Source organism: Phyllobates terribilis, unplaced genomic scaffold (genome assembly GCF_046119375.1).
Source record: "Phyllobates terribilis strain yellow unplaced genomic scaffold, ASM4611937v1 Scaffold_1__5_contigs__length_1240528914, whole genome shotgun sequence".
NCBI classification, from domain to species: domain Eukaryota; kingdom Metazoa; phylum Chordata; class Amphibia; order Anura; family Dendrobatidae; genus Phyllobates; species Phyllobates terribilis.
In genome coordinates this window covers 623362586-623385193 of record NW_027362761.1, presented here as the reverse complement: position 1 = coordinate 623385193, position 22608 = coordinate 623362586, and the positions used below count along the sequence as shown (strand labels likewise).

The following is a 22608-nucleotide window of genomic DNA, read 5'->3' as shown; positions in this document are numbered from 1 at the left end:
ATCGGATGTGACGTGTGGTGCGGTATGATGTATGATGGATGGATCGGATGTGACGTGTGGTGCGGTATGATGTATGATGTGTGGATCGGATGTGACGTGTGGTGCGGTATAATGTATGATGGGTGGATCAGATGTGACGTGTGGTGCGGTATAATGTATGATGGGTGGATCGGATGTGACGTGTGGTGTGGTATGATGTATGATGGGTGGATCGGATGTGATGTGTGGTGCGGTATAATGTATGATGGGTGGATCGGATGTGACGTGTGGTGGGGTATGATGTATGATGGATGGATCGGATGTGACGTGTGGTGCGGTATGATGTGTGATGGATGGATCGGATGTGACATGTGGTGCGGTATGATTTGATGTGTGGATCGGATGTGACGTGTGGTGCGGTATAATGTATGATGGATGGATCAGATGTGACGTGTGGTGCGGTATAATGTATGATGTGTGGATCGGATGTGACGTGTGGTGCGGTATGATGTATGATGTGTGGATCGGATGTGACGTGTGGTGCGGTATGATGTATGACTGGTGGATCGGATGTGACTTGTGAGGAGTCAGGGATGTGTTACTCGTGTGATGCATTAACCTCGGCTCTTCTCTTATTGAGTACATGAGTTGTGGGTCTATTCCTGGCGTCTGCGCTGCTGCCTCCTTTCCTGTATGTGCGCCATGCTTTGCCAGCAGATGGCGCTGTGTGCACACAATCAGCAGATGTAGCCTCATACTGATGGCGCCCTAACAGGGAGAATGGTGAGAAATCCTCCAGGTCTGTGCAATGTCCCTGGAGCTACAGCACATATATATATATATATATATATATATATATATATATATATAAATATAATATAATATACACAAGACCATGGAAGTTTCCTCCCTAATATCTTTGTACATGGTCTTCTTCAATCTGTCAAAACAGCGAATGTTATAACAAATGGTGCAGGACCTGCTCCTGCCCCCTGACGCATATGGTACATAATGGTGGGGGTCTATTTACACATATATACTATTATGGACTCCGCCTGTGCTGTGGCCATACAGAAGTGACCATAGCTCAGCCGGGGAGCTGCATACAATTCTCCCTACAAGGTCACAGTGAAACGCGTGTGGAGCTGGAGACGTCTCAGATCTTTATAAGGGAATGTCTGGATGATGGGTGTAATACTGCGGGTGTACAGCCGGGATCGGTGATGGATGGAGCGCGGCGCAGCATCAGTGCCGACATGATAAATACCACAGAAGCCCCTCACAGCGGGGGACTGAGCTGCAGAGACATCCGGGCCTGACAGTACTCATACGGAAAGTATTCAGACCCTTTTACATTTTTCACTCTGTTTCATTGCAGCCATTTGTTAAAAACTAAAAAGTTCATTTTTTCTTCTCCTTACAGTCCACTCTGCTCCCCATCTTCACTGAAAAAAAAACAGAAATGTAGAAATTTTTGCAAATTTATTAAAAAAAAGAAAAACTGAAATCTCACATGGTCATAAGTATTCAGACCCTTTGCTCAGTATTGAGTAGAAGCCCCCTTTTGAGCTAGTACAGTCATGAGTCTTCATGGGAATGATGCAACAAGTTCTTCACCCCTGGATTTGGGGGTCCTCGGCCATTCTTCCTGGCAGATCCTCTCCAGTTCCGTCAGGTTGGATGGTGAACGTTGGTGGACGGCCATTTTCAGGTCTCTCCAGAGATGCTCAATTGGGTTTAGGTCAGGGCTCTGGCTGGGCCAGTCAAGAATGGTCACAGAGTTGTTCTGAAACCACTCCTTTGTTATTTTAGCTGTGTGCTTAGGGTCATTGTCTTGTTGGAAGGTGAACCTTCGGCCAAGTCTGAGGTCCAGAGCACTCTGGAAGAGGTTTTCATCCAGGATATCTCTGTACTTGGCCGCATTCATGTTTCCTTCAATTGAAACCAGTCGTCCTGTGCCTGCAGCTGAAAAACGCCCCCATAGCATGATGCTGCCACCACCATGTTTCACTGTTGGGATTGTATTGGGCAGGTGATGAGCAGTGCCTGGTTTTCTCCACACATACCGCTTAGAATTATCACCAAAAAGTTCTATCTTCGTCTCATCAGACCAGAGAATCTTATTTCTCATAGTCTGGGAGTCATTCATGTGTTTTTGAGCAAACTCTATGCGGGCTTTCATATGTCTTGCACTGAGGAGAGGCTTCCGTCGGACCACTCTGCCATAAAGGCCCGACTGGTGGAGGGCTGCAGTGATAGTTGACTTTGTGGAACTTTCTCCCATCTCCCTACTGCATCTCTGGAGCTCAGCCACAGTGATCTTGGGGATCTTCTTTACCTCTCTCACCAAGGCTCTTTTCTCATGATTGATCAGATTGGCTGGACGGCCAGGTCTACGAAGACTTCTGGAGGTCCGAAACTTCTTCCATTTAAGGATTATGGAGGCTACTGTGCTCTTAGAAACCTTGAGTAATGCAGACAGTCTTTTGTAACCTTGGCCAGATCAGTGCCTTGACACAATTCTGTCTCTGAGCTCCTTGGGCAGTTCCTTTGAGCTCATGATTCTCCTTTGGTCTGACATGCACTGTGAGCTGTGAGGTCTTATATAGACAGGTGTGCGCCTTTCCAAATCAAGTCCTATCAGTTTAATTAAACACAGCTGGACTCCAATGAAGGAGTAGAAGCATCTCAAGGAGGATCACAAGGAAATGGACAGCATGTGATTGAAATATGAGTGTCTGAGCAAAGGGTCTGAATACCAAACAGTGATCATATAATCCACAGTGCCCTCACAGTGCCAAACAGTGCCCAGATAATCCACAGTTCCCCACAGTGCCAAACGGTGATCATATAATTCACAGTACCCCTATAATGCTAAACAGTGCCTAGATAATCCACAGTACCCCTATAATGCTAAACAGTGTCTAGATAATCCACAGTGACCCCCATAGTGCCATACAGTGCTGATATAATCCACTGTGACCCTATTGTGCCAAACAGTTTCCTGATAATCCACAGTGCCCCAATAGTGCCAAACAGTGACCATATAATCCACAGTGCCCCCACAGTGCCCAGATAATCCACAGTGGTCCCAAAGTGCCATAAAGTGCTGATGTAATCCACAGTGACCCACAGTGCCCAGATAATGCACAGTACCCATAGTGCTACCCCACTGATTTCCTCTGGTCTCTTGTAGCTGACTATCCTGGAGGACACCATCCACCATGACCATGACCACATCCTGCAGATGAACTTCAGAGAGACGCAGGCACTGAACGGACGTGTGGTTCTCTCCAGCTTCAGGGACCCCATCGGTGGAAGGAAGGCGGCCGGAGCAGGTGATGGGAGCCTTGTAATGTGCAGAACTATGGGAAAGTAACACTTCACTGCGCCCCTATATGGGCCATCACTGCTCCCATGTCCCATCCAACAGTCAAGCCTTCTATTGTCTGACACTTCACCCCTCCAGAGCTCCACGAGTACATACAGAAGATAATACACGAAAGTGCAGCACAGAGAGGCAGCCTACTGTACAGCAGATTATATGAGAAGGTGCAGCACGAAGAGGCAGCCTACTGTACTGCAGGTTACAGTACAGACCAAAAGTTTGGACACACCTTCTCATTTAAAGATTTTTCTGTATTTTCAGGACTTTGAAAATTGTACATTCACACTGAAGGCATCAAAACTATGAATTACCACATGTGGAATTATATACTTACCAAAAAAGTGTGAAACAACTGAAAATATGTCTTATATTCTAGGGTCTTCACAGTAGCCACCTTTTGCTTTGATGACTGCTTTGCACATTCTTGGCATTCTCTTGATGAGCTTCAAGAGGTAGTCACCGGAAATGGTCTTCACTTCACAGGTGTGCCCTGTCAGGTTTAATAAGTGGGATTTCTTGCCTTATAAATGGGGTTGGGACCATCAGTTGTGTTGTGCAGAAGTCTGGTGGATACACAGCTGATAGTCCTACTGAATAGACTGTTAGAATTTGTATTATGGCAAGAAAAAAGCAGCTAAGTAAAGAAAAACGAGTGCCCATCATTACTTTAAGAAATGAAGGTCAGTCAGTGCGAAAAATTGGGAAAACTTTGAAAGTGTCCCCAAGTGCAGTTGCAAAAACCATCAAGTGCTACAAAGAAACTGGCTCACATGAGGACCGCCCCAGGAAAGGAAGACCAAGAGTCACCTCTGCTTCTGAGGATAAGTTTATCCGAGTCACCAGCCTCAGAAATCGCAGGTTAACAGCAGCTCAGATTAGAGACCAGGTTAATGCCACACAGAGCTCTAGCAGCAGACACATCTCTTCAACAACTGTTAAGAGGAGACTTTGTGCAGCAGGCCTTCATGGTAAAATAGCTGCTAGGAAACCACTGCTAAGGACAGGCAACAAGCAGAAGAGACTTGTTTGGGCTAAAGAACACAAGGAATGGACATTAAACCAGTGGAAATCTGTGCTTTGGTCTGATGAGTCCAAATTTGAGATCTTTGGTTCCAACCACCGTGTCTTTGTGCGACGCAGAAAAGGTGAACGGATGGACTCTACATGCCTGGTTCCCACCGTGAAGCATGAAGGAGGAGGTGTGATGGTGTGGGGGGGCTTTGCTGGTGACACTGTTGGGGATTTATTCAAAATTGAAGGCATACTGAACCTGCATGGCTACCACAACATCTTGCAGCGGCATGCTATTCCATCCGGTTTGCGTTTAGTTGGACCATCATTTATTTTTCAACAGGACAATGACCCCAAACACACCTCCAGGCTGTGTAAGGGCTATTTGACCAAGAGGGAGAGTGATGGGGGGCTACGCCAGATGACCTGGCCTCCACAGTCACCAGACCTGAACCCAATCGAGATGGTTTGGGGTGAGCTGGACCGAAGAGTGAAGGCAAAAGGGCCAACAAGTGCTAAGCATCTCTGGGAACTCCTTCAAGATTGTTGGAAGACCATTTCCGGTGACTACCTCTTGAAGCTCATCAAGAGAATGCCAAGAGTGTGCAAAGCAGTCATCAAAGCAAAAGGTGGCTACTGTGAAGACCCTAGAATATAAGACATATTTTCAGTTGTTTCACACTTTTTTGGTAAGTATATAATTCCACATGTGGTAATTCATAGTTCTGATGCCTTCAGTGTGAATGTACAATTTTCATAGTCATGAAAATACAGAAAAATCTTTAAATGAGAAGGTGTGTCCAAACTTTTGGTCTGTACTGTATATGAGAAGGTGCAGCATGGAGAGGCAGCCTACTGTACAGCAGATTAAATGAGAAGGTGAAGCATGAAGAGGCAGCCTACTGTACTGCAGATAATATGAGAAGGTGCAGAACGCAGAGGCAGCCTACTGTACTGCAGATAATGAGAAGGTGCAGCACGGAGAGGCAGCCTACTGTACTGAAGATTATATGAGAAGGTGCAGCATGAAGAGGCAGTCTACTGTACAGCAGATTATATGAGAAGGTGCAGCATGAAGAAGCAGTCTACTGTACTGCAGATAATATGAGAAGGTGAAGCATGAAGAGGCAGCCTACTGTACTGCAGATTATATGAGAAGGTGCAGCACAGAGAGGCAGCCTACTGTACTGCAGATTATATGAGAAGGTGCCTCACAGAGAGGCAGCCTACTGTACTGCAGATTATATGAGAAGGTGAAGCATGAAGAGGCAGCCTACTGTGCTGCAGATATTATGAGAAGGTGCAGCACAGAGAGGCAGCCTACTGTACTGCAGATTATATGAGAAGGTGCAGCACAGAGAGGTAGCCTACTGTACAGCAGATTATATGAGAAGGTGCAGCATAAAGAGGCAGCCTACTGTACTGCAGATAATATGAGAAGGTGCAGCACAGAGAGGCAGCCTACTGTACAGCAGATTATATGAGAAGGTGCAGCATAAAGAGGCAGCCTACTGTACTGCAAATAATGAGAAGGTGCAGCACGGAGAGGCAACCTACTGTACAGCAGATTATATGAGAAGGTGCAGCATAAAGAGGCAGCCTACTGTACTGCAGATAATATGAGAAGGTGCAGCACAGAGAGGCAGTCTACTGTACAGCAGATTATATGAGAGGGTGCATCACAGAGAGGCAGCCTACTGTACAGCAGATTATATGAGAAGGTGCAGCACGAACAGGCAGCCTACTGTACAGCAGATAATATGAGAGGGTGCATCATGAAGAGGCAGTCTACTGTACAGCAGATAATATGAGAGGGTGCAGCACAGAGAGGCAGTCTACTGTACTGCAGATAATATGAGAGGGTGCAGCATGAAGAGGCAGTCTACTGTACAGCAGATAATATGAGAGGGTGCAGCACAGAGAGGCAGTCTACTGTACTGCAGATAATATGAGAGGGTGCAGCACGAAGAGGCAGCCTACTGTACTGCAGATAATATGAGAGGGTGCATCACAGAGAGGTAGCCTACTGTACAGCAGATAATATGAGAGGGTGCAGCACAGAGAGGCAGTCTACTGTACTGCAGATATTATGAGAGGGTGCAGCACGAAGAGGCAGTCTACTGTACAGCAGATAATATGAGAGGGTGCAGCACAGAGAGGCAGTCTACTGTACTGCAGATAATATGAGAGGGTGCAGCACACAGAGGCAGTCTACTGTACTGCAGATAATATGAGAGGGTGCAGCACGGAGAGGCAGCCTACTGTACTGCAGATAATATGAGAGGGTGCAGCACACAGAGGCAGTCTACTGTACTGCAGATAATATGAGAGGGTGCAGCACGAAGAGGCAGCCTACTGTACTGCAGATAATATGAGAGGGTGCAGCACAGAGAGGCAGTCTACTGTACTGCAGATAATATGAGAGGGTGCAGCACACAGAGGCAGTCTACTGTACTGCAGATAATATGAGAGGGTGCAGAATGGAGAGGCAGTCTACTGTACTGCAGATAATATGAGAGGGTGCAGCACACAGAGGCAGTCTACTGTACTGCAGATAATATGAGAGGGTGCAGCACGAAGAGGCAGCCTACTGTACTGCAGATAATATGAGAGGGTGCATCACAGAGAGGTAGCCTACTGTACAGCAGATAATATGAGAGGGTGCAGCACAGAGAGGCAGTCTACTGTACTGCAGATATTATGAGAGGGTGCAGCACGAAGAGGCCATCTACTGTACAGCAGATAATATGAGAGGGTGCAGCACAGAGAGGCAGTCTACGGTACTGCAGATAATATGAGAGGGTGCAGCATGAAGAGGCAGTCTACTGTACTGCAGATAATATGAGAGGGTGCAGCACGGAGAGGCAGTCTACTGTACTGCAGATAATATGAGAGGGTGCAGCACAGAGAGGCAGTCTACTGTACCCCAGATAATATGAGAGGGTGCAGCATGAAGAGGCAGTCTACTGTACTGCAGATAATATGAGAGGGTGTAGCACAGAGAGGCAGCCTACTGTACAGCAGATAATATGAGAGGGTGCAGCACAGAGAGGCAGTCTACTGTACTGCAGATAAAATGAGAGGGTGCAGCACGGAGAGGCAGTCTACTGTACAGCAGATAATATGAGAGGGTGTAGCACAGAGAGGCAGTCTACTGTACTGCAGATTATATGAGAAGGTGCAGCACGAAGAGGCAGTCTACTGTACAGCAGATAATATGAGAGGGTGCAGCATGGAGAGGCAGCCTACTGTACTGCAGATAATATGAGAGGGTGCAGCACAAAGAGGCAGCCTACTGTACTGCAGATAATATGAGAAGGTGCAGCACGGAGAGGCAGTCTACTGTACAGCAGATAATATGAGAGGGTGCAGAATGGAGAGGCAGCCTACTGTACAGCAGATAATATGAGAGGGTGCAGCACGAAGAGGCAGCCTACTGTACTGCAGATAATATGAGAAGGTGCAGCACGGAGAGGCAGTCTACTGTACAGCAGATAATATGAGAGGGTGCAGAATGGAGAGGCAGACTACTGTACTGAAGATAATATGAGAGGGTACAGCATGAAGAGGCAGTCTACTGTACAGCAGATAACATGAGAGGGTGCAGCACGAAGAGGCAGTCTACTGTACTGCAGATAATATGAGAGGGTGCAGCACAGAGATAACACAGGTCTGCTCGTAATATTTGTAATGAAGTAAACAAAATCTACTAATGCTGAATAAGATGAATTTACTCCTTTCAGCTCCTCAGACCCCGGCGCCCCCATCTGATTCTGATGATCCTTCTGTGCACGACTCTGGGACAGGTAAAATATCTGTTATTTAAGAGGCCCCAGACACGGTGGCTACAACATCCAGTGTGTGCCCCATGTGATGAGTCCAGTGCCCAATATATAGTGTGTGCCCCATGTGACGAGTCCAGTGTCCAATATAAAGTGTGTGCCCCATGTGACGAGTCCAGTGCCCAATACATAGTGTGTGCCCCATGTGACGAGTCCAGTGTCCAATATAAAGTGTGTGCCCCATGTGATGAGTCCAGTGTCCAATATAAAGTGTGTGCCCCATGTGATGAGTCCAGTGCCCAATATAAAGTGTGTGCCCCATGTGACGAGTCCAGTGCCCAATATATAGTGTGTGCCCCATGTGATGAGTCCAGTGTCCAATATAAAGTGTGTGCCCCATGTGATGAGTCCAGTGCCCAATATAAAGTGTGTGCCCTATGTGATGAGTCCAGTGCCCAATATAAAGTGTGTGCCCCATGTGATGAGTCCAGTGCCCAATATAAAGTGTGTACCCCATGTGATGAATCCAGAGCCCAATATATAGTGTGTGCCCCATGTGATGAGTCCAGTGCCCAATATAAAGTGTGTGCCCCATGTGACGAGTCCAGTGTCCAATATAAAGTGTGTGCCCCATGTGATGAGTCCGAAGCCCAATATAAAGTGTGTGCCCCATGTGATGAGTCCAGTGCCCAATATAAAGTGTGTGCCCCATGTGATGAGTCCAGTGCCCAATATAAAGTGTGCCCCATGTGATGAATCCAGAGCCCAATATAAAGTGTGTGCCCCATGTGATGAATCCAGAGCCCAATATAAAGTGTGTGCCCCATGTGAGGAGTCCGGAGCCCAATATAAAGTGTGTGCCCCATGTGAGGAGTCCGGAGCCCAATATAAAGTGTGTGCCCCATGTGACGAGTCCAGTGTCCAATATAAAGTGTGTGCCCCATGCGATGAATCCAGAGCCCAATATAAAGTGTGTGCCCCATGTGACGAGTCCAGTGACCAATATAAAGTGTGTGCCCCATGTGATGAATCCAGAGCCCAATATAAAGTGTGTGCCCCATGTGAGGAGTCCGGAGCCCAATATAAAGTGTGTGCCCCATGTGATGAGTCCAGTGCCCAATATAAAGTGTGTACCCCATGTGATGAATCCAGAGCCCAATATATAGTGTGTGCCCCATGTGATGAGTCCAGTGCCCAATATAAAGTGTGTGCCCCATGTGATGAGTCCAGTGCCCGATATAAAGTGTGTGCCCCATGTGATGAGTCCGAAGCCCAATATAAAGTGTGTGCCCCATGTGATGAGTCCAGTGCCCAATATAAAGTGTGTGCCCCATGTGATGAGTCCAGTGCCCAATATAAAGTGTGCCCCATGTGATGAATCCAGAGCCCAATATAAAGTGTGTGCCCCATGTGATGAATCCAGAGCCCAATATAAAGTGTGTGCCCCATGTGAGGAGTCCGGAGCCCAATATAAAGTGTGTGCCCCATGTGAGGAGTCCGGAGCCCAATATAAAGTGTGTGCCCCATGTGACGAGTCCAGTGTCCAATATAAAGTGTGTGCCCCATGCGATGAATCCAGAGCCCAATATAAAGTGTGTGCCCCATGTGACGAGTCCAGTGACCAATATAAAGTGTGTGCCCCATGTGATGAATCCAGAGCCCAATATAAAGTGTGTGCCCCATGTGAGGAGTCCGGAGCCCAATATAAAGTGTGTGCCCCATGTGACGAGTCCAGTGCCCAATATAAAGTGTGTGCCCCATGTGAGGAGTCCGGAGCACAATATAAAGTGTGTGCCCCATGTGACGAGTCAGAGCCCAATATAAAGTGTGTGCCCCATGTGATGAGTCCAGTGCCCAATATAAAGTGTGTGCCCCATGTGACGAGTCAGAGCCCAATATAAAGTGTGTGCCCCATGTGACGAGTCCAGTGCCCAATATAAAGTGTGTGCCCCATGTGAGGAATCCGGAGCCCAATATAAAGTGTGTGCCCCATGTGATGAGTCCAGTGCCCAATATAAAGTGTGTGCCCCATGTGAGGAGTCCGGAGCCCAATATAAAGTGTGTGCCCCATGTGATGAGTCCAGTGCACAATATAAAGTGTGTGTCCCATGTGATGAGTCCAGTGCCCAATATAAAGTGTGTGCCCCATGTGACGAGTCCAGAGCCCAATATAAAGTGTGTGCCCCATGTGACGAGTCCAGAGCCCAATATAAAGCGTGTGCCCCATGTGATGAGTCCAGAGCCCAATATAAATTGTGTGCCCCATGTGATGAGTCCAGTGCCCAATATAAAGTGTGTGCCCCATGTGATGAGTCCAGTGCCCAATATAAAGTGTGTGCCCCATGTGACGAGTCCAGAGCCCAATATAAAGTGTGTGCCGCATGTGATGAGTCCAGAGCCCATTATATAGTGTGTGCCCCATGTGATGAGTCCAAAGCCCAATATAAAGCGTGTGCCCCATGTGATGAGTCCAGAGCCCATTATATCGTGTGTGCCCCATGTGACGAGTCCAAAGCCCAATATAAAGCGTCTGCCCCATGTGACGAGCCCAGTGCCCAATATAAAGTGTGTGCCCCATGTGACGAGTCCAGAGCCCAGTATATAGTGTGTGCCCCATGTGACGAGCCCAGTGCCCAATATAAAGTGTGTGCCCCATGTGACGAGTCCAGAGTCCAATATAAAGTGTGTGCTCCATGTGACGAGTCCAGAGCCCAGTATAAAGTGTGTGCCCCATGTGACGAGTCCAGTGCCCAATGTAAAGTGTGTGCCCCATGTGACGAGCCCAGTGCCCAATATAAAGTTTGTGCCCCATGTGACGAATCCAGTGTCCAATATAAAGTGTGTGCTCCATGTGATGAGTCCAGTGCCCAATATAAAGTGTGCCCCATGTGATGAATCCAGAGCCCAATATAAAGTGTGTGCCCCATGTGATGAATCCAGAGCCCAATATAAAGTGTGTGCCCCATGTGAGGAGTCCGGAGCCCAATATAAAGTGTGTGCCCCATGTGAGGAGTCCGGAGCCCAATATAAAGTGTGTGCCCCATGTGAGGAGTCCGGAGCCCAATATAAAGTGTGTGCCCCATGTGACGAGTCCAGTGTCCAATATAAAGTGTGTGCCCCATGCGATGAATCCAGAGCCCAATATAAAGTGTGTGCCCCATGTGACGAGTCCAGTGACCAATATAAAGTGTGTGCCCCATGTGATGAATCCAGAGCCCAATATAAAGTGTGTGCCCCATGTGAGGAGTCCGGAGCCCAATATAAAGTGTGTGCCCCATGTGACGAGTCCAGTGCCCAATATAAAGTGTGTGCCCCATGTGAGGAGTCCGGAGCACAATATAAAGTGTGTGCCCCATGTGACGAGTCAGAGCCCAATATAAAGTGTGTGCCCCATGTGATGAGTCCAGTGCCCAATATAAAGTGTGTGCCCCATGTGACGAGTCAGAGCCCAATATAAAGTGTGTGCCCCATGTGACGAGTCCAGTGCCCAATATAAAGTGTGTGCCCCATGTGAGGAATCCGGAGCCCAATATAAAGTGTGTGCCCCATGTGATGAGTCCAGTGCCCAATATAAAGTGTGTGCCCCATGTGAGGAGTCCGGAGCCCAATATAAAGTGTGTGCCCCATGTGATGAGTCCAGTGCACAATATAAAGTGTGTGTCCCATGTGATGAGTCCAGTGCCCAATATAAAGTGTGTGCCCCATGTGACGAGTCCAGAGCCCAATATAAAGTGTATGCCCCATGTGACGAGTCCAGAGCCCAATATAAAGCGTGTGCCCCATGTGATGAGTCCAGAGCCCAATATAAATTGTGTGCCCCATGTGATGAGTCCAGTGCCCAATATAAAGTGTGTGCCCCATGTGATGAGTCCAGTGCCCAATATAAAGTGTGTGCCCCATATGACGAGTCCAGAGCCCAATATAAAGTGTGTGCCGCATGTGATGAGTCCAGAGCCCATTATATAGTGTGTGCCCCATGTGATGAGTCCAAAGCCCAATATAAAGCGTGTGCCCCATGTGATGAGTCCAGAGCCCATTATATCGTGTGTGCCCCATGTGACGAGTCCAAAGCCCAATATAAAGCGTCTGCCCCATGTGACGAGTCCAGAGTCCAATATAAAGTGTGTGCCCCATGTGACGAGCCCAGTGCCCAATATAAAGTGTGTGCCCCATGTGACGAGTCCAGAGCCCAGTATATAGTGTGTGCCCCATGTGACGAGCCCAGTGCCCAATATAAAGTGTGTGCCCCATGTGACGAGTCCAGAGTCCAATATAAAGTGTGTGCTCCATGTGACGAGTCCAGAGCCCAGTATAAAGTGTGTGCCCCATGTGACGAGTCCAGTGCCCAATGTAAAGTGTGTGCCCCATGTGACGAGCCCAGTGCCCAATATAAAGTTTGTGCCCCATGTGACGAATCCAGTGTCCAATATAAAGTGTGTGCTCCATGTGATGAGTCCAGAGCCCAATATAAAGTGTGTGCCCCATGTGACGAGTTCAGTGCCCAATGTAAAGTGTGTGCCCCATGTGACGAGCCCAGTGCCCAATATAAAGTTTGTGCCCCATGTGACGAGTCCAGTGTCCAATATAAAGTGTGTGCCCCATGTGACGAGTCCAGAGCCCAATATAAAGTGTGTGCCCCATGTGACGAGTCCAATGCCCAATATAAAGTGTGTGCCCCATGTGACGAGTCAGAGCCCAATATAAAGTGTGTGCCCCATGTGATGAGTCCAGTGCCCAATATAAAGTGTGTGCCCCATGTGATGAGTCCAGTGCCCAATATAAAGTGTGTGCCCCATGTGACGAGTCCAGTGCCCAATATATAGTGTGTGCCCCATGTGATGAGTCCAGTGTCCAATATAAAGTGTGTGCCCCATGTGATGAGTCCAGTGCCCAATATAAAGTGTGTGCCCTATGTGATGAGTCCAGTGCCCAATATAAAGTGTGTGCCCCATGTGATGAGTCCAGTGCCCAATATAAAGTGTGTACCCCATGTGATGAATCCAGAGCCCAATATATAGTGTGTGCCCCATGTGATGAGTCCAGTGCCCAATATAAAGTGTGTGCCCCATGTGACGAGTCCAGTGTCCAATATAAAGTGTGTGCCCCATGTGATGAGTCCAGTGCCCAATATAAAGTGTGTGCCCCATGTGATGAGTCCGGAGCCCAATATAAAGTGTGTGCCCCATGTGATGAGTCCAGTGCCCGATATAAAGTGTGTGCCCCATGTGATGAGTCCAGTGCCCAATATAAAGTGTGTGCCCCATGTGATGAGTCCAGTGCCCAATATAAAGTGTGTGCCCCATGTGATGAGTCCAGTGCCCAATATAAAGTGTGTGCCCCATGTGATGAGTCCGAAGCCCAATATAAAGTGTGTGCCCCATGTGATGAGTCCAGTGCCCAATATGAAGTGTGTGCCCCATGTGATGAGTCCAGTGCCCAATATAAAGTGTGCCCCATGTGATGAATCCAGAGCCCAATATAAAGTGTGTGCCCCATGTGATGAATCCAGAGCCCAATATAAAGTGTGTGCCCCATGTGAGGAGTCCGGAGCCCAATATAAAGTGTGTGCCCCATGTGAGGAGTCCGGAGCCCAATATAAAGTGTGTGCCCCATGTGAGGAGTCCGGAGCCCAATATAAAGTGTGTGCCCCATGTGACGAGTCCAGTGTCCAATATAAAGTGTGTGCCCCATGCGATGAATCCAGAGCCCAATATAAAGTGTGTGCCCCATGTGAGGAGTCCGGAGCCCAATATAAAGTGTGTGCCCCATGTGATGAGTCCAGTGCCCAATATAAAGTGTGTGCCCCATGTGAGGAGTCCGGAGCAAAATATAAAGTGTGTGCCCCATGTGACGAGTCCAGTGACCAATATAAAGTGTGTGCCCCATGTGATGAATCCAGAGCCCAATATAAAGTGTGTGCCCCATGTGAGGAGTCCGGAGCCCAATATAAAGTGTGTGCCCCATGTGACGAGTCCAGTGCCGAATATAAAGTGTGTGCCCCATGTGAGGAGTCCGGAGCACAATATAAAGTGTGTGCCCCATGTGACGAGTCAGAGCCCAATATAAAGTGTGTGCCCCATGTGATGAGTCCAGTGCCCAATATAAAGTGTGTGCCCCATGTGACGAGTCAGAGCCCAATATAAAGTGTGTGCCCCATGTGACGAGTCCAGTGCCCAATATAAAGTGTGTGCCCCATGTGAGGAATCCGGAGCCCAATATAAAGTGTGTGCCCCATGTGATGAGTCCAGTGCCCAATATAAAGTGTGTGCCCCATGTGAGGAGTCCGGAGCCCAATATAAAGTGTGTGCCCCATGTGATGAGTCCAGAGCCCAATATAAATTGTGTGCCCCATGTGATGAGTCCAGTGCCCAATATAAAGTGTGTGCCCCATGTGATGAGTCCAGTGCCCAATATAAAGTGTGTGCCCCATGTGACGAGTCCAGAGCCCAATATAAAGTGTGTGCCGCATGTGATGAGTCCAGAGCCCATTATATAGTGTGTGCCCCATGTGATGAGTCCAAAGCCCAATATAAAGCGTGTGCCCCATGTGATGAGTCCAGAGCCCATTATATCGTGTGTGCCCCATGTGACGAGTCCAACGCCCAATATAAAGCGTCTGCCCCATGTGACGAGTCCAGAGTCCAATATAAAGTGTGTGCCCCATGTGACGAGCCCAGTGCCCAATATAAAGTGTGTGCCCCATGTGACGAGTCCAGAGCCCAGTATATAGTGTGTGCCCCATGTGACGAGCCCAGTGCCCAATATAAAGTGTGTGCCCCATGTGACGAGTCCAGAGTCCAATATAAAGTGTGTGCTCCATGTGACGAGTCCAGAGCCCAGTATAAAGTGTGTGCCCCATGTGACGAGTCCAGTGCCCAATGTAAAGTGTGTGCCCCATGTGACGAGCCCAGTGCCCAATATAAAGTTTGTGCCCCATGTGACGAGTCCAGTGTCCAATATAAAGTGTGTGCTCCATGTGATGAGTCCAGAGCCCAATATAAAGTGTGTGCCCCATGTGACGAGTCCAGTGCCCAATGTAAAGTGTGTGCCCCATGTGACGAGCCCAGTGCCCAATATAAAGTTTGTGCCCCATGTGACGAGTCCAGTGTCCAATATAAAGTGTGTGCCCCATGTGACGAGTCCAGAGCCCAATATAAAGTGTGTGCCCCATGTGACGAGTCCAATGCCCAATATAAAGTGTGTGCCCCATGTGACGAGTCAGAGCCCAATATAAAGTGTGTGCCCCATGTGATGAGTCCAGTGCCCAATATAAAGTGTGTGCCCCATGTGACGAGTCCAGTGCCCAATATAAAGTGTGTGCCCCATGTGATGAGTCCAGTGCCCAATATAAAGCTTGTGCCCCATGTGACGAGCCCAGTGCCCAATTTAAAGTGTTTGCCCCATGTGACGAGTCCAGAGCCCAATATAAAGTGTGTGCCCCATGTGACGAGTCCAGAGCACAATATAAAGTGTGTGCCCCATGTGACGAGTCCAGTGCCCAATATAAAGTGTGTGCCCCATGTGACGAGTCAGAGCCCAATGTAAAGTGTGTGCCCCATGTGACGAGTCTAGAGCCCAATATAAAGTGTGTGCCCCATGTGATGAGTCCAGTGCCCAATATAAAGTGTGTGCCCCATGTGACGAGTCCAGTGCCCAATATAAAGTGTGTGCCCCATGTGACGAGTCCAGTGCCCAATATAAAGCTTGTGCCCCATGTGACGAGCCCAGTGCCCAATTTAAAGTGTGTGCCCCATGTGACGAGTCCAGAGCCGAATATAAAGTATGTGCCCCATATGACGAGTCCAGAGCCCAATATAAAGTGTGTGCCCCATGTGACAAGTCCAGTCCCCAATATAAAGTGTGTGCCCCATGTGACGAGTCTAGAGCCCAATATAAAGTGTGTGCCCCATGTGATGAGTCCAGTGCCCAATATAAAGTGTGTGCCCCATGTGTTGAGTCCAGAGCCCAATACAAAGTGTGTGCCCCATGTGATGAGTCCAGTGCCCAGTATAAAGTGTGTGCCCCATGTGTTGAGTCCAGAGCTCAATATAAAGTATGTGACCCATGTGACGAGTCAGAGCCCAATATAAAGTGTGTGCCCCATGTGATGAGTCCAGTGATCAATATAAAGTGTGTGCCCCATGTGTTGAGTCCAGAGCCCAATATAAAGTGTGTGCCCCATGTGAGGAGTCCAGTGCCCAATATAAAGTGTGTGCCCCATGTGTTGAGTCCGGAGCTCAATATAAAGTATGTGACCCATGTGACGAGTCAGAGCCCAATATAAAGTGTGTGCCCCATGTGATGAGTCCAGAGCCCAATATAAAGTGTGTGCCCCATGTGACGAGTCCAGAGCCCAATATAAAGTGTGTGCCCCATGTGACGAGTCCAGTGCACAATATAAAGTGTGTGCCCCATGTGACGAGTCTAGAGCCCAGTATAAAGTGTGTGCCCCATGTGAGGAGTCCAGAGCCCAATATAAATTATGTGCCCCATGTGATGAATCCAGTGCCCAATATAAAGCGTGTGCCCCATGTGACGAGCCCAGTGCCCAATATAAAGTGTGTGCCCCATGTGACGAGTCCAGTGCCCAATATAAAGCTTGTGCACCATGTGACGAGTCCAGAGCCCAATGTAAAGTGTGTGCCCCATGTGAGAAGTCCAGAGCCCAATATAAAGTGTGTGCCCCATGTGATGAGTCCAGTGCCCAAAATAAAGTGTGTGTGCCATGTGATGAGTCCAGTGCCCAATGTAAAGTGTGTGCCCCATGTGATGAGTCCAGAGCCCAATATAAAGTGTGAGACCCATGTGACGGGTCAAAAGCACAATATAAAGTGTGTGCCCCATGTGAGTAGTCCAGAGCCCAATATAAAGTGTGTGCCCCATGTGACAAGTCCAGTGCCCAAAATAAAGTGTGTGTGCCATGTGATGAGTCCAGTGCCCAATGTAAAGTGTGTGCCCCATGTGATGAATCCAGAGCAAAATATAAAGTGTGTGCCCCATGTGATGAGTCCAGAGCCCAATATAAAGTGTGAGACCCATGTGACGGGTCAAAAGCACAATATAAAGTGTGTGCCCCATGTGAGTAGTCCAGAGCCCAATATAAAGTGTGTGCCCCATGTGACGAGTCCAGACCCCAATATAAAGCGTGTGCCCCATGTGACGTGTCCAGAGCCCAATATAAAGTGTGTGCCCCATGTGTCGAGTCCAGAGTCCAATATAAAGTGTGTGCGCCATGTGATGGGTCCAGTGCCCAATATAAAGTGTGTACCCCATGCGATGAGTCCAGTGCCCAATATAAAGTGTGTGCCCCATGTCACTAGTCCAGTGCCCAAAATAAAGTGAGTGCCCCATGTGATGACTCCAGAGCCCAATATAAAGTGTGTGCCCATGTGAGGAGTCCAGTGCCCAATATAAAGTGTGTGCCCCATGTGACGAGTCCAGAGCCCAATATAAAGTGTGTGCCCCATGTGACGAGTCTAGTGCCCAATATAAAGCGTGTGCCCCATGTGACGAGTCCAGAGCAAAATATAAAGTGTGTGCCCCATGTGATGAGTCCAGAGCCCAATATAAAGTGTGTGCCCCATGTGACGAGTCCAGAGCCCAATATAAAGTGTGTGCCCCATGTGATGAATCCAGAGCCCAATATAAAGTGTGTGCCCCATGTGATGAATCCAGAGCCCAATATAAAGTGTGTGCCCCATGTGACCAGTCCAGAGCCCAATATAAAGTGTGTGCCCCATGTGACGAGTCCAGTGCCCAATATAAAACGTGTGCCCCATGTGAGGAGTCCAGTGCCCAATATAAATTTTGTGCCCCAAGTGACGAGTCCAGAGCCCAATATAAAGTGTGTGCCCCATGTGATGAGTCTTGAGCCCAATATATAGTGTGTGCCCTATGTGACGAGTCCAGTGCCCAATATAAAGTGTGTGCTTCATGTGATGAGAACAGTGCCCAATATAAAGTGTGTGCCCCATGTGACGTGTATAGTGCAAAATATAAAGTGTGTGTCCCATGTGATGAATCAAGAGCCCATTATAAAGTGTGTGCCCCATGTGATAAGTCCAGAGCCCAATATAAAGTGTGTGCCCCATGTGATGATTCCAGAGCCCAATATAAAGTGTGTGCCCCATGTGAGGAGTCCAGTGCCCAATATAAAGTGTGTGCCCCATGTGTTGAGTCCAGAGCTCAATATAAAGTATGTGACCCATGTGACGAGTCAGAGCCCAATATAAAGTGTGTGCCCCATGTGATGAGTCCAGAGCCTAATATAAAGTGTGTGCCCCATGTGACGAGTCCAGAGCCCAATATAAAGTGTGTGCCCCATGTGACGAGTCCAGTGCACAATATAAAGTGTGTGCCCCATGTGACGAGTCTAGAGCCCAATATAAAGTGTGTGCCCCATGTGATGAGTCCAGTGCCCAGTATAAAGTGTGTGCCCCATGTGAGGAGTCCAGAGCCCAATATAAATTATGTGCCCATTGTGATGAATCCAGTGCCCAATATAAAGCGTGTGCCCCATGTGACGAGCCCAGTGCCCAATATAAAGTGTGTGCCCCATGTGACGAGTCCAGTGCCCAATATAAAGCTTGTGCCCCATGTGCCGAGCCCAGTGCCCAATTTAAAGTGTGTGCCCCATGTGAGGAGTCCAGTGCCCAATATAAAGTGTATGCCCCATGTGACGAGTCTAGAGCCCAATATAAAGTGTGTGCCCCATGTGATGATTCCAGAGCCCAATATAAAGTGTGTGCCCCATGTGATGAGTCCGAAGCCCAATATAAAGTGTGTGCCCCATGTGATGAGTCCAGTGCCCAATATAAAGTGTGTGCCCCATGTGATGAGTTCAGTGCCCAATATAAAGTGTGTGCCCCATGTGATGAGTCCAGTGTCCAATATAAAGTGTGTGCCCCATGTGATGAATCCAGAGCCCAATATAAAGTGTGTGCCCCATGTGATGAATCCAGAGCCCAATATAAAGTGTGTGCCCCATGTGAGGAGTCCGGAGCCCAATATAAAGTGTGTGCCCCATGTGAGGAGTCCGGAGCCCAATATAAAGTGTGTGCCCCATGTGAGGAGTCCGGAGCCCAATATAAAGTGTGTGCCCCATGTGACGAGTCCAGTGTCCAATATAAAGTGTGTGCCCCATGCGATGAATCCAGAGCCCAATATAAAGTGTGTGCCCCATGTGAGGAGTCCGGAGCCCAATATAAAGTGTGTGCCCCATGTGATGAGTCCAGTGCCCAATATAAAGTGTGTGCCCCATGTGAGGAGTCCGGAGCAAAATATAAAGTGTGTGCCCCATGTGATGAATCCAGAGCCCAATATAAAGTGTGTGCCCCATGTGAGGAGTCCGGAGCCCAATATAAAGTGTGTGCCCCATGTGACGAGTCCAGTGCCCAATATAAAGTGTGTGCCCCATGTGAGGAGTCCGGAGCACAATATAAAGTGTGTGCCCCATGTGACGAGTCAGAGCCCAATATAAAGTGTGTGCCCCATGTGATGAGTCCAGTGCCCAATATAAAGTGTGTGCCCCATGTGACGAGTCAGAGCTTAATATAAAGTGTGTGCCCCATGTGACGAGTCCAGTGCCCAATATAAAGTGTGTGCCCCATGTGAGGAATCCGGAGCCCAATATAAAGTGTGTGCCCCATGTGATGAGTCCAGTGCCCAATATAAAGTGTGTGCCCCATGTGAGGAGTCCGGAGCCCAATATAAAGTGTGTGCCCCATGTGATGAGTCCAGTGCACAATATAAAGTGTGTGTCCCATGTGATGAATCCAGAGCCCAATATAAAGTGTGTGCCCCATGTGATGAATCCAGAGCCCAATATAAAGTGTGTGCCCCATGTGACCAGTCCAGAGCCCAATATAAAGTGTGTGCCCCATGTGACGAGTCCAGTGCCCAATATAAAACGTGTGCCCCATGTGAGGAGTCCAGTGCCCAATATAAAGTTTGTGCCCCAAGTGACGAGTCCAGAGCCCAATATAAAGTGTGTGCCCCATGTGATGAGTCTTGAGCCCAATATATAGTGTGTGCCCTATGTGACGAGTCCAGTGCCCAATATAAAGTGTGTGCTTCATGTGATGAGAACAGTGCCCAATATAAAGTGTGTGCCCCATGTGACGTGTATAGTGCAAAATATAAAGTGTGTGTCCCATGTGATGAATCAAGAGCCCATTATAAAGTGTGTGCCCCATGTGATAAGTCCAGAGCCCAATATAAAGTGTGTGCCCCATGTGATGATTCCAGAGCCCAATATAAAGTGTGTGCCCCATGTGAGGAGTCCAGTGCCCAATATAAAGTGTGTGCCCCATGTGTTGAGTCCAGAGCTCAATATAAAGTATGTGACCCATGTGACGAGTCAGAGCCCAATATAAAGTGTGTGCCCCATGTGATGAGTCCAGAGCCCAATATAAAGTGTGTGCCCCATGTGACGAGTCCAGAGCCCAATATAAAGTGTGTGCCCCATGTGACGAGTCCAGTGCACAATATAAAGTGTGTGCCCCATGTGACGAGTCTAGAGCCCAATATAAAGTGTGTGCCCCATGTGATGAGTCCAGTGCCCAGTATAAAGTGTGTGCCCCATGTGAGGAGTCCAGAGCCCAATATAAATTATGTGCCCCATGTGATGAATCCAGTGCCCAATATAAAGCGTGTGCCCCATGTGACGAGCCCAGTGCCCAATATAAAGTGTGTGCCCCATGTGACAAGTCCAGTGCCCAATATAAAGCTTGTGCCCCATGTGCCGAGCCCAGTGCCCAATTTAAAGTGTGTGCCCCATGTGAGGAGTCCAGTGCCCAATATAAAGTGTATGCCCCATGTGACGAGTCTAGAGCCCAATATAAAGTGTGTGCCCCATGTGATGATTCCAGAGCCCAATATAAAGTGTGTGCCCCATGTGATGAGTCCGAAGCCCAATATAAAGTGTGTGCCCCATGTGATGAGTCCAGTGCCCAATATAAAGTGTGTGCCCCATGTGATGAGTTCAGTGCCCAATATAAAGTGTGTGCCCCATGTGATGAGTCCAGTGTCCAATATAAAGTGTGTGCCCCATGTGATGAATCCAGAGCCCAATATAAAGTGTGTGCCCCATGTGATGAATCCAGAGCCCAATATAAAGTGTGTGCCCCATGTGAGGAGTCCGGAGCCCAATATAAAGTGTGTGCCCCATGTGAGGAGTCCGGAGCCCAATATAAAGTGTGTGCCCCATGTGAGGAGTCCGGAGCCCAATATAAAGTGTGTGCCCCATGTGACGAGTCCAGTGTCCAATATAAAGTGTGTGCCCCATGCGATGAATCCAGAGCCCAATATAAAGTGTGTGCCCCATGTGAGGAGTCCGGAGCCCAATATAAAGTGTGTGCCCCATGTGATGAGTCCAGTGCCCAATATAAAGTGTGTGCCCCATGTGAGGAGTCCGGAGCAAAATATAAAGTGTGTGCCCCATGTGACGAGTGCAGTGACCAATATAGAGTGTGTGCCCCATGTGATGAATCCAGAGCCCAATATAAAGTGTGTGCCCCATGTGAGGAGTCCGGAGCCCAATATAAAGTGTGTGCCCCATGTGACGAGTCCAGTGCCCAATATAAAGTGTGTGCCCCATGTGAGGAGTCCGGAGCACAATATAAAGTGTGTGCCCCATGTGACGAGTCACAGCCCAATATAAAGTGTGTGCCCCATGTGATGAGTCCAGTGCCCAATATAAAGTGTGTGCCCCATGTGACGAGTCAGAGCTTAATATAAAGTGTGTGCCCCATGTGACGAGTCCAGTGCCCAATATAAAGTGTGTGCCCCATGTGAGGAATCCGGAGCCCAATATAAAGTGTGTGCCCCATGTGATGAGTCCAGTGCCCAATATAAAGTGTGTGCCCCATGTGAGGAGTCCGGAGCCCAATATAAAGTGTGTGCCCCATGTGATGAGTCCAGTGCACAATATAAAGTGTGTGTCCCATGTGATGAGTCCAGTGCCCAATATAAAGTGTGTGCCCCATGTGACGAGTCCAGAGCCCAATATAAAGTGTATGCCCCATGTGACGAGTCCAGAGCCCAATATAAAGCGTGTGCCCCATGTGATGAGTCCAGAGCCCAATATAAATTGTGTGCCCCATGTGATGAGTCCAGTGCCCAATATAAAGTGTGTGCCCCATGTGATGAGTCCAGTGCCCAATATAAAGTGTGTGCCCCATGTGACAAGTCCAGAGCCCAATATAAAGTTTTTGCCCCATGTGATGAGTCCAGTGCCCATTATATAGTGTGTGCCCCATGTGATGAGTCCAAAGCCCAATATAAAGCGTGTGCCCCATGTGATGAGTCCAGAGCCCATTATATCGTGTGTGCCCCATGTGACGAGTCCAAAGCCCAATATAAAGCGTCTGCCCCATGTGACGAGTCCAGAGTCCAATATAAAGTGTGTGCCCCATGTGACGAGCCCAGTGCCCAATATAAAGTGTGTGC

General features: G+C 48.4%; 1 protein-coding gene across 1 annotated transcript in view; it reads left to right on the top strand.

The window, feature by feature from the left end:
• The window catches only part of CA9 (carbonic anhydrase 9), a 596284-nt gene that overhangs the window by 395403 nt on the left and 178273 nt on the right, over positions 1 to 22608 (top strand). The window contains exons 8-9 of the mRNA XM_073684598.1: positions 3176 to 3317; positions 8122 to 8184. Coding sequence (XP_073540699.1) covers positions 3176 to 3317; positions 8122 to 8184 — 205 coding nt within the window. The remainder of the gene's footprint in view (positions 1 to 3175; positions 3318 to 8121; positions 8185 to 22608) is intronic.